This window comes from Neofelis nebulosa, chromosome 2 (assembly GCF_028018385.1).
Source record: "Neofelis nebulosa isolate mNeoNeb1 chromosome 2, mNeoNeb1.pri, whole genome shotgun sequence".
NCBI lineage: Eukaryota > Metazoa > Chordata > Mammalia > Carnivora > Felidae > Neofelis > Neofelis nebulosa.
This window is the reverse complement of record NC_080783.1, coordinates 44,080,238-44,092,649: the sequence shown is the minus strand read 5'-3', so window position 1 is coordinate 44,092,649 and position 12,412 is coordinate 44,080,238. Positions and strand designations below refer to the sequence as shown.

General features: G+C 31.8%; 1 protein-coding gene across 4 annotated transcripts in view; it reads left to right on the top strand.

The window, feature by feature from the left end:
• The window catches only part of GLS (glutaminase), an 83,740-nt gene that overhangs the window by 30,144 nt on the left and 41,184 nt on the right, over nt 1–12,412 (top strand). For all 4 annotated transcript variants that reach the window (XM_058711040.1, XM_058711065.1, XM_058711050.1 and 1 more), the window contains 4 exons: nt 584–642; nt 8,848–8,880; nt 8,975–9,033; nt 12,157–12,223. In XM_058711040.1, coding sequence (XP_058567023.1) covers nt 584–642; nt 8,848–8,880; nt 8,975–9,033; nt 12,157–12,223 — 218 coding nt within the window. The remainder of the gene's footprint in view (nt 1–583; nt 643–8,847; nt 8,881–8,974; nt 9,034–12,156; nt 12,224–12,412) is intronic.

Sequence of the window (12,412 nt, the reverse complement as noted above, 5' to 3'; positions counted from 1 at the left end):
TTTTTATAATAGATATATCTCTTTATAGTGTTTCTGTTTTCTTTTTCTGCGTGTGTGTGTGTATATACATAAAAACAAAAATAAAGCACTTTTAAAAAGCAAGATAGGCTTTTTTCAAGGTTATTTTTATAGTAACGTTGTATGAATGCCTAAGGATGTGCCATATACATTCAAGCATTTTGTGTGTGCTAATTCATTCAAGCATTATGTTCACTGAGATGTTGGTGCTATTTATTACTCCCAATTTACAGTGATAAAATTGAGGCACAATGATATTCAGTTACTTGCTCAAGATCAGATAGGTAGTAAATGGTAGAGTTAGGAAATTCGGATGTACTCTTAAACTATTATTCACTATCTTTCTGTACATGAATCTTTGTTTTCCTATATAATTATTATGGAAGTGTATTACTGGTTTGATAAGTAAGTGACTAAATGTATCCCTTCACCCTTTCTTTCCCTCCCCCCAAAAGAACTGTAACATTATCTTACATAAAGAAAATATATTTTCACAAGACGTACCTATATAATGGAACATGATATCAAATATTCAAAAAAATGCTGTTGTTTTTATATTTTACAGATAAGCCACACAATCCTATGGTAAATGCTGGAGCAATTGTTGTGACTTCATTAATAAAGGTAAAATGTTGACAATTCCTTTTAACCTAGTAAGTTTTAAAAAATAAGGCATAAAGATGAATATTGGGTTATTTATGTAGAACTGTGAAAAGTTTTGGTGTTACACTTAATCTTATGGTGAAACCTTAAGATTCATATTTACTTTGAAATAAATGTAATTTCAAGAACAAAATTTAAAACCGATGACTCATTGTAAGAATTGCTCAGTTACTCTTGACCTGAAGATCTGGCAAAAAATCAAAAAGAAGTCTCTGCTGAACAATAGGCACAGAGGTTTTTCTTCCTAAAGTTTTGATATTTTTTTTTATTCCTGTTCCTTTTGGCTCTTCGAGAATGAACAGATGTTAACACAATTAAAAGCATTTTACTGTTTACTGTTTGTCATCAGCATATGTAGGAACAAATGTTCTGGTACTTTGTGTTAAGACAAAGTACATTTACCCTTGAATATTCTGAAGTCCTTTCTACTCAAGAGCTACATTCCAATTTTCATTTGAACTTCTTTCATTTGTTTTGCTTATTATCATAACTAAAATAAGTAAGACTTATTCCAATTATTAAGTTATATTATTTTTCTTATGCTTTGTTTTACATTGTACGTTTTAGTTGTTTTAGTGTCTACTTTGCCTTAATAATTGGAAGCTCTGTTGTTGTTTGGAATAAGTATTTGAAAATGGTTTTGTCGTGTGATACTATTTAGATTTTTAATTTCTAATTATAAATTTCATTTATATTCAAATATATTTCATTTATGTTTGGAACATTTATATACTTCAGTAAATCTATGCATATCTTTTCCAAGCACGAAAAAAACATAACTACATGGCTTTGTAGATGCATTAGTAAGGATGTGATACCCTGGTTTACACAAAGAGTGTTTGGATATGAATTATGCCCTTGGCCCAGTTAATAAAAATAGGTCTAATTTGTATGCTAGAAATCGTCTCCTTCATGAATTTTAAATGTTCATGAGAAAAGGCTTTAAAATAGAAGACTACTATCATAAGAATTATGTATGTTTAGTTGTTATTTTAGGGCAAATACTTTGTAAGCTTTGGCCCTCTTAATCCTTGTAACTAGTGAAGTAGATATGATAGCCAAGTATTAATTTTTATTGTAACTAATTTTAATAGGCTATGGAAATTTTTATTTTGCCTATTGTAATATCTAGCTATTCATGACTTTCACATTAGGTAAAAGTTGTCAGCTTGAGGTAACATAGTATTTGTTTATTGTAGAAAATTGTAATACAAACCTGTACTAGGCACAGCCCTCCCTTCAGGTACCTTACCTTGTAGAAGGTAGACACAAGTAAATGGGCCCTTACAGTGAAATCCAGTGAACACTGCGATGAGAAAAAGTCTAATTAATAATTGTTTAGATTTGAACAAGTTAACTTAGAGTAAGGAAAGTTGGGATAGTATAATGTATTTGTTAATGCTTAATGAGAAAACCACTAGAATGGTTCCAAACCTTTTTTGAGTGTTCCCAGAAAAATGTTTACATACTGTAATTTTCTGTAACCTTTGGGGGAGTTCACAGACCCTTTGACGCTGATCCACGAATCCCAGTTTAAGAACTCTTACATTGGAGAAAGATTAACATAGCACACCAAATAGTATTTTCAGGAAAGGGCATCTGTATATAATTTAAAAAAGCCTTCCTTAACTGCATGCAATTAAACATCTTCTGTTGATTCATGGGTTTCATATATACTACACTGAAACGCTGCATGTGAGAAATGCATGTCTAGTCATATCACACCATCACTTTATTAGTTTCACTTATCATGTTTAGTCATGAGCCATGAACGGTACATTGGGCCACATTAATGAACACTTAGAAACAGTTAAAAAAAAAATGCATACACATAAGTGTGGTTCAGTATCCAACAGTGCAAAAATTTAACTGAGTCATCTTGTATTTATAAATTTGATCAGTGATTTTAAAGATGCAAACAGTTTTAATTTACTGACAAATTTGAAAATAAGGCTTTTGGGGTATAGTTCATATTTAAGGTCACTTTCTTAGAATTTTTGTTTTGTTTTTAGAAGTGTTTCACAAGTTTCTTTCTTTCTTCCTTTTTTATTGAAGTTCATCTAAATCTTGGAGGGGTAAGCCTTATATATCTTTGTAAAACTGCCCCAGAATGTAATACCTTTTTTTTAGGCTGTTTTTTAAAAAGAATTCAGATCTCCTCTAAATATCTGTATGTGATCTATGCAAGTTGTTGTATGATCACATAATATTTATGAATTGGTAATCGAAATTGAGTTAGCAAAACCATAGCCAAACAAGGGTCTTCAAGTCCAGCCTTCTTTATATAGTTGCAACGAGGAAACTGAAACTAGATAAGGGCTAACAGCAGAAGAGTTGGGCTTGAGCTAAATCTCCTGGTTTGTTTACTCTTCATTAGAATTCACTCTGACATATTTAATGTAGGTGTTTGCTGTTTCTCTTGATAACATCTTTGTCTTTACCTAGCATTGTTATATTGTCCTAAAGGAAAAGTTTTATTTTCTTAATTTTAACTTGTACAAATAATAACTTACTGGCTTAAAAGTCACATCTAATTTTTAGTGGGGGTAATGTAGTTATTCTTTGGACATTAGTCAGTGCCGACTATCTGTAAAGGAACTTAAGCCTTTTCTCAAGGAGCTTGCATTTGAGTATCCAAAGCATGCATATTTTACCATGGCTACTAGATGTGAATTTTGTTTTTTAGCTCTTAGTTGATGACCTTAAGGCTATTTTTTGCTTTCAAACTTAAACTCAATTATGGTGCTATTAAAACATTCTCCTCATGTTACTCTTCTCTCTCTCTCTCTCTCTCTCTCTCTTTCTCTTTCTTTCACACGCGCACGCGCACACACACACACACACACACACAAATTAAGTAGAGTCTTTAGTAAGACTCTTTATTTCTTAATTTTGTAGTATTGATATTTTTTCCTTGTAGGATTGGAGATGATCCTCAGGAAATGGGGGAAGAGGCAGAGCAAATGTTCAAAAGGATTAGCAGATTGTGGAAAAAAGGAGGATTTGGACAGAAGGAACCTGTTGCATAAATTCTTAACTACTAAACTTATAGGAAAACTCCAATATTTAAAATTTTAAACAAAGCTATCTAGGTAAATACCTTCAAAAAAAAAAAAAACCAAATGTCATTTTGTACTTAAAATGCACAAAATTTTAAAAACTTTAAAAGTAATATTCTTTTTCTTTGTGGTAACTACTGAATTAAAGGAATACTTTTTGATGTAATTCGTTTTATCTGATAATGATAATATGGTTGCTTAATTTAAAGGGAAGAGTAAACAATTTGAAAGGAACACAGTTACTCTGGATGAAATAGCTGTATATTTATGTAATTTTTTTCTTTGCAGTGGTAAAAACTTCAACTAGTTTTAGTTTAAAAGTTTAAATCTTCTAATAACTTGAGGGTTAGGGCGGGAAAATGAGGAAAACCTACTAAAAGATAATTGCCATAGGTCTGCTATTTTATTTTACTTATTTTATATTTATTTATTTTTGCTTTTTCACTTTAAAGGGAAATAGTAAGTTACACTGTCTTCTGCGTTTATATCTCTTTATTCTGGTGGTACTTTCCAGTTTTTGTCATTTGAAGAAGCTTGATTTTTTTTAATCAGAAGTCTTTTTAAATTTAAAAAATCAGATTTTTCTGTTATTAAAAGATAATTTAATCGTACTCCATGAAAATAAGATGAATTTAGTTCGTATGTATGTAGTGCTTCAGTTTAGTTATGTTAGCAATAACTTGTTGGACTTGTGAGCCATACTTTTAAGGTGGTTTGTGGCTCTGGGAAGTACTGGATGATGCCTTGGACTTGGTAATTTTATTGTGGTATTGTTTTTTCACGCCATGTTTATATCAGTTGGTTTGTTTGAATTTTGTTTTTTTTAATGAAAGGCAGATAGTTTATTGACATCAGAATTCACTTTTCTCTTTATATTTAGGGTTAATCTATATAATACTAGATTTAGAACATTTTTTACCTGTAATATCTATTTTAAATCTTCCAACTATTATTTAGCTTTAAAGCATTTTCTGTGGCAAGATTAAATTAAAAGTATTCTATAAATCATTTTCAGTTACCTCTTTTGCCTCTTTCCTCTGTGATCTCTAATTTTCTTTTTTTTTTTTTTATTTTTTTAAATGTTTTTATTTATTTTTGAGACAGAGAGAGACAGAGCATGAGCAGGGGAGGGGCAGAGAGAGAGGGAGACACAGACTCCAAAGCAGGCTCCAGGTCTGAACTGTCAGCACAGAGCCCGACACGGGGCTAGAACTCACGGAGTGTGAGATCATGACCTGAGCTGAAGTCAGACGCTCAACCGACTGAGCCACCCAGGCGCCCCTGTGATCTCTAATTTTCAGTTGGCTTTTACACCTCCATACTTTATGACTGGAATCAAGTGATTTACTTACACATAACTCTGATTAACGCATTGACTTCAAATGAGTCATGTTAGTATTAAACGTATTAGCAGATGTCCCTATTAACAGTAATGTTTTCACCTGTGTTTTAATGTATACTACACATAATTCGGGAGTATATTGTAAAAACCGGTTACAAAAACTCCAATATAATTATATTAATTCTTTTAATAGCCAGTGTTAAAAAGTCAGTGCCTATTTATCACATTTTCATTCATAAAGTTTTCTTCAATGAAATGAAAATTCTTTAAGTTAGAATAGGTATGTTTGCAGAAGAATTAACTCCTAGAATTTTCTAATCTCAGGATCTGATTACTTAACTACCCTTTTCAGACAAACCTTATAGTTTGCTTTTTAGAAGTCATTTGATCTCCACGATCCTGGAAGTCGTCTTTAACATATGAAAAATACTTTAGAAACTTCCTTATCTCTACTTCCCCAACTTAAAAGTAAATAATCAATCACTCCTCACAATCACAGTATAGTTCTTTCTGTCCATAGGTCCTGTCCCCTTGCTTTAATAAAAACACTTTTTCTCACTGAAAAAAAAAAAAATCATTTGGTGAACGGATTTGGTAAATCATTTGGTAAATATATTTTCTCCAATTTAGTTTTTAAGTTTTCCTACTGTACTTACCTATATAGCATTGTAGCTTTTTCTACAATTAAAATAACATATATAATATTGGTTGTATAGTGATTTAAAAGTGGGATAAACCTATTCCTGGTTATGGGAAGTTTTTTCCAAGAGATAAAGGGACATTGATAATTTTAAGACCAGTTTCCAAATTCCAGTTTTCATATATGTCTTTCTTAAAATTAGTCTGCCTTTGGTCCATATTTCCTCCCATTTTTCAAAAGAAGGCATACTTCTCATTTGTACCAATTTTTACTGTGGTACACTTTCAGGTTCTAAAAACCTCTTGGGCACCAGTGAAAGAGAACATTTTGAAATATTGGAGTCAGTGTTATTGAGGACATGAATCATTGTAATGAGTGGGAACAGCCCTCTTGTATATAGATTGTTTCCAGGTCTTTGGCTTCAACAAAATGGACAGAGGATCTAATCAAGTTGTTAGTTAATAAGAACATTAAGTGTAAATTTTAAGGATGGATTGCTGTGTGACTTTTACATGTAATATAGATATGTAAAAGAATTGAGTGATATCGCTGTAACAAAACCTTTCCTATTTCTATCTACTCATCTGTTGTCAGCAAGATTTCTCAACTCCTACCTCTGTAAAAATTTTAAATAGGAAGAGAATCTCTTTATTCTGGCAATAGAAAATATCCACTTATACATGAACTAATTAAAAATCAATTACTATTTCAAAGAGAAAAGAATATTCTAAAATAACAGTTTTGTAAATTAACATGGGACATTATTAATAAATAAACATTTTTTTCTTTAACTTTTTATGAAAAATTTCAAACATACTCAAAATAAACATAGTGTAACTAGCCTCTTTGTACCCATTCCTGGCTTCTAATTTTCATAGTATCTTGTCCTCCACTTCTCTGTACCCCACTACTAGATGATGATGGATTTTATTTTTACAGTTTGTATATTTGCTTTTAGGGGTTTACTCTATTTTGTATGTGTATGTGTATTTTTTCTAACATTTTTACAAATAAACTTTCTTCTGTTATTTTTTTGAAATTAAAATAACTTGACATTTTATAATGATTATTAGATCCCATATATTCCTGGGGTACATGAAATCTTTCCAAGAGATACAGGGGCAAATATATTTTGTTGACTTAAGTAAAATACTATTTTCAGCGTAGATAGTAAGAACAAACATTAAACAAGTGCTTTTACCTTTAAATGGGGATATTTTGGGGAAAGACTTTCTTGGGTCAACAAAATCAGTTAGTTTATTTTGTGTGTTTTTATATAATCTGCCTAGAACATTTCAAGTAGTTTATCCAAAAGGTTATATGATGGACAATGGTAAATATCAGTTTTTTAAAAAATAGCTTAGAAGCAAAACAATTTTAATTATGCTTTAATTTAGTAAACTACAAAGTAGGTCAAGCTTGTGACCATAGTCTAGAGTTGAAGCAGGTTTTTTTTCTTTTTATTAAACATGACAGCTTAATAAAGAAAACTTGTATTTGTTCTGTAGGGCACAGTTTAGGTCAGAGAATGGAAGTTCAGTATAACTTGTTTATTTTACATTGATTAATTGTATAATGGTAATTATCCATGTAACATCCCAATGCAAATGCTGACATCCTTTTCCAAAAGAGTTGTTTTTTTTTTTTTTTTTTTTGTGCGTTTTCTAAGGTTAAAAAGGTTTTTGTGGTTTAAATGTTGTTACATATTTTACAGCATTAGGATCTATGGAATATTTTGACAACTGCAACAGTTCAATGAAGTTGGTAATTTCTTCTTTTAATTATTTTTCATTGAACAGCTTTGGAGTTACATTTCTACATTTTGAATTCTGGTGTATTATAAGGAAAGAAAAATTAAAATATGTCAAAGGGCACTTTAGAGAAAATACATAGATAGTGATTACAATATGGCTGTAGCTAAATTATCCATCATTATCTTGTTTAAGCTTTGTTAATGCCTAATTTTGATGAAATAGTGTGGTGTTCTTTTCAGCTACTGATTGTATATGTGATTGACATTCTTTGGTAAATAAGTTGATTTGTAAGGTTTCACAGATTATCAGCCAGATCTTAATCCACTTGTAAAGTGGAGAATGAACCTGGCTTTATTCAGTTAAATAATTCTCTGGTACAGGTTTTCCCCATCATAATCAAATTTTAAAGTGTAATGTTTTGGAATTTTTAGGGTAAAGTTTAAAATTTTTGTTTTAAAATTTTAGTTGTCAAATTATTTTAAACCTGTTTTAAAAATTAGAGATGTATTGTTTCTATTGGGTGCATATCACCAATTAATACGTTTGATTTCAGATCTACATCTTACTGCTTTGTAAACTTCGCCGAGGTAAAAATGAAACCATTTGGCTACTTGAACTGATCTACATTACATAGGTTTTTCCTATTGACATTTGCAGTAGCTAACATGTCAGAAATAGAAGTGATGAAACAATACATCTTCCATGCTCTGAATTGGCATAATGCTAAATTCAAATGTAGCTAATTGTTTAGAGGCTATGAAATATATATTTTTTAGTTCACATATTGTTAAAACAAATGAGATACAAAAGGTAGAGCTTTCTTTATACTAGCAAAATGTATGCAGGATGTTTGCATATATAGACTTCTAAAAGATTAGTTTAGTTTTGCAACATAACTCATCTTCCTAACTCTAATACTGGTTTGAGGTTATTTTAAAAATATGAGTAGATTGTTCATACTTGAAAACCATAATTTATACTCAACTCTTTTCTAAGGGTGAAACTTTATTTTAAGTTTTTTTAAAATATGAAATTAAATAACATATGCTCTAGCAGATTATGTGTTGTCATGAAATATAAGGGAATTTGGGGTAACTAAAATTCTGTAACTTTGGGTTGGGTAAAGCTTATACTTAAAATAAAGCATTCCCTTTGTAATTCAGACCCATTGTCAACATATTGGTATTAATAAAAGAACATGTAAAAAGTTTATGTAAATATTGAATTATTTTAGAAGTATTTCCTAGATTTAAAAGTACTAATGTACATATATTAATTATGATAGCAGTTTGAAATTTTGATAATTATACTCAGTTAAAACTTAAACTGTAGTGATGCCTGTATTAACATATTTATCTCATTTCTTTGCAGCAAGGAGTGAATAATGCTGAAAAATTTGACTATGTAAGTGCAATATAGAATTTAGTTTTCATGCTATATTTATATTCCTTAAATACTTGTTTTTTAATTACTGATACTTTCTAATTCTGGTTTATAGGTGATGCAGTTTTTGAATAAGATGGCTGGCAATGAATACGTTGGATTCAGTAATGCAACGTGAGTCTAATTTTTCACTTAGGTTTTTATAATGGGCCAGTCCTCTTTAAATTAACAAAAATATCTAGAGTATAGAATTCTATTAAACATTTTTTTAAATGCTTATTGATTTTTGAGGGACAGAGCATGAGCAAGGGAGAGGCAGAGAGAGAGAGAGAGAGAGAGGCAGAATCTGAAGCAGGCTCCAGGCTCTGAGCTGTCAGCACAGAGCCCGACATGGAGCTCGAACTCATGAACCGCGAGATCATGACCTGAGCTGAAATCGGACACTTAACCAACTGAGCCACCCAGGGACCCCTATAGAATTCTATTTTAAATGCTGTTTTGTCCCCGCCCCCTCCCCCCCAACCTCTCCCCTTTCTCTACATATATAACACATAGTGTATTTAGAATTAATCTGGTTTGGTCCTAGGGCTTACTTCAGCAAATAAATAATTACTTAAAATTTCGTCATTAAAGGGAAATGAATTATTTCTGAATTACCTGAGAGAACACTTAAATGCTTTATATAGGTTGGATAAACTTCTTGTGGCTATAAAGTTAGAAGGGACCCAACTTTCCCTTAAATTACTGAGAGTTATTCAATTTTCTTTTTGCCTGTAATACCTGTCTTACCTCTCTAAATCTCTCTGCCTGGCTAACTTAATTTTAACCCCAGTTTTTTATTTTGAAATTTGCCAGTCTGTAGAAAAGTTGAAGGAATAAGCAATGAATATCTGGATATCTTTCACTTATATTTTCTGATTAATATTTTGTCTCATTGGCTTTTCCTCAACCTCTTTCTTTAGATAACTGTTTAAAACGTGTATTTCTACACACACACACACACACACACACACACGTAAATATACATTATTTTTCTCTGAACTGATAGAAATAAAGTTGTAGACATCTCAACACTTCACCCATAAATAACTCAACGTGTATATTCTGAGATAAGGACATTCTCCTACATAACCACAGTACCATCAACACATTAACATTAACATTAAGATCACTAACATTAATCATAAGATGTCATTAATACATAAATGTACCAACTGTCCACCCCCTAAAAGCCTTTTATGACCTTTGCTTCCTAGGAATTAATCAAGGTTTGCACATTACATTTATGTCTCTTCTGCTTTTTTAAAATAGAAGAGTCTTCCTGCCCTACACCTTTGCTTTATAAAATTTTATTAAGTGGCTTTCTTTGAAGAGTGCCAACCACTTGTTTTATGAAGCAGGAATTAACTAACTTTCTCTGTGAAGGACCAGATTGTAAATTTTTCAGACTTGTGGGCCATATGGACTCTGGTTGCAACTACTCATTTCTATTGTTTCAGTAGGAATGCAGCCATGGACAATATGAGGTTGTGTTTCAAGAAACTTTATTTATAAAAACAGGCAGTAGGCTACATCTGGCCCATGGGCTATAGTGGATATTCCACATTTTGAATAGGTCTGGTTGTTTCCTTGTGGTTACATAAAGCTGAAACGGTTTTGGCATGAATACTAAATAGGTGATACTTTCTACTTCACGTTTCAGGAAACAAAAATTTTCAGGTTGTCTGCTCTACCAACTTTTATTCATCAACTTAAGTATCTTTCTAAGAAGTTTTTCATGAATCTCATCTCACCTCTCTTCTGTGCTATTATATTACCATATTTAATTGAGCTTACTCTATGTCTCACTGCCTCATCACCACCATAAGACTCTGACTTCCTTTAGACCTGGGTAGAAATGTCTTCCAATTCATTTTTGTATTCCTGTTATCCAGCAGATAATAGCCACTTGATAGTGTTTGGTGAACAGAACTATATGCTAGGCACTATGATCATTGCTAAGCAGTTAGTTCTTTATATACACCATGTTGAGTTTTTTTTTTTTTTAAGGTATGGCAAGTTGACAAGTTTATTTTCAAGAGCTTTTTCATATCCACATATCCAACATTGTTTTTCTAACCATAGAAACATTAAAATGTATAGTTAGGAGAGACTCTCCCCGCCCCCCACACACACCTTGTGATTGATAATACAGAGTGTCTGTCACCCACAGTTCCTCTTTTGTCAGCAGCCTTATGGATGCTTGCACACAAGTTAAATCTATCTAAATTAAAACTCATTCTCTTTCTTCTCAAACTACTCTTTGCTTCATGGATCCCCACATCAGTTGATATCACTGTCCTTTCAGTCGATTGGAATAAAAATCTAGACTTTTGTATCAGACTTCATTCACCATTCCCCCTTTTTCCCATTAGGTTGAAAGACTTGCCGAAGTGCTCTCATGTTTGATCATAGCTCTCCTTCCATTCCTGTCACCACTACCTAAGTTCAGGCTTTCTATGGCTTTTATTACTTCAGTTTCCTAATAACATAAGTCATCCTTTCTTTTTCCCCTTTCCCAGACTGATGTCAGAGTTATCCTTCTAAAATGTAGGTCTCAACAAGGTAATTTGATAGAAAGCCTTCAAGCTTTCATTTGGTATGCCATCAGGAGCCATTTTTAGATTTATCAGTCTTGATAATAATGTGGTCCCAGTCTCCTTTGTTAGTTTGATGGTTCTACACTCTTCTCCATGAACCCTATTTCTCAGATACATCAGAACATACGCCATTCTTCAGTGCGGTCCTGTCTTCTATACTTTTATAACTTTGTTCATGCTACATGGGATTTGCCACTGGCTAGGCTTCCCCCCGAAATCTGTTAATCCAACAAATGCTGAAAGGCCCATTTCATGTGTCCTTCTTTTAGTGAAATTTCCATGGATTCCTGCAGTTGGAATTGATTATTGTACTTTTGGAGGACCCAGAAGATTCTGCAGTTTCTTAGTGTATTTTTTAATGGTGGAATACTTGGTAATTTTAAAATTAGCTTCTTTATTCACAAAATATGAAGATTAGAAAGGGCCTAACCCATTTCAGTCCTTTCACAGCTGAGAAAATTAAGACTGAAAGAATTGTCAATTAAATGACTTCCCCAAAAACCACATAGCTAGCCTATTGACAGAACTGAGACTGAAACCTGGCAGTCCTGACTCTTAGGTCAGTGTTCTTTATACTATACTTTGCTATACAGTTACACTACAGGACAATCATACTTTTATAGAAAATAAGTAAATAGAGCAATTTTTTTCCTTCTAGGTTTCAGTCTGAAAGAGAAAGTGGAGATCGAAATTTTGCAATAGGATATTACCTAAAAGAAAAAAAGGTTCTTGAATTTTTTTGTTTCTATTTCAAATTATTGTTTTATTTAATAAAATATGTAAACATGTATGCTAAAAACTCAACAATAGGTTTTAAGCAACTGTCTATTACTATTTAATGTTTAGAAGTTTTTGCAAAATGCTCTTGAGTTAGTCGTTTCAAAATGTTAATATTAAATCAATTTAATATCTGG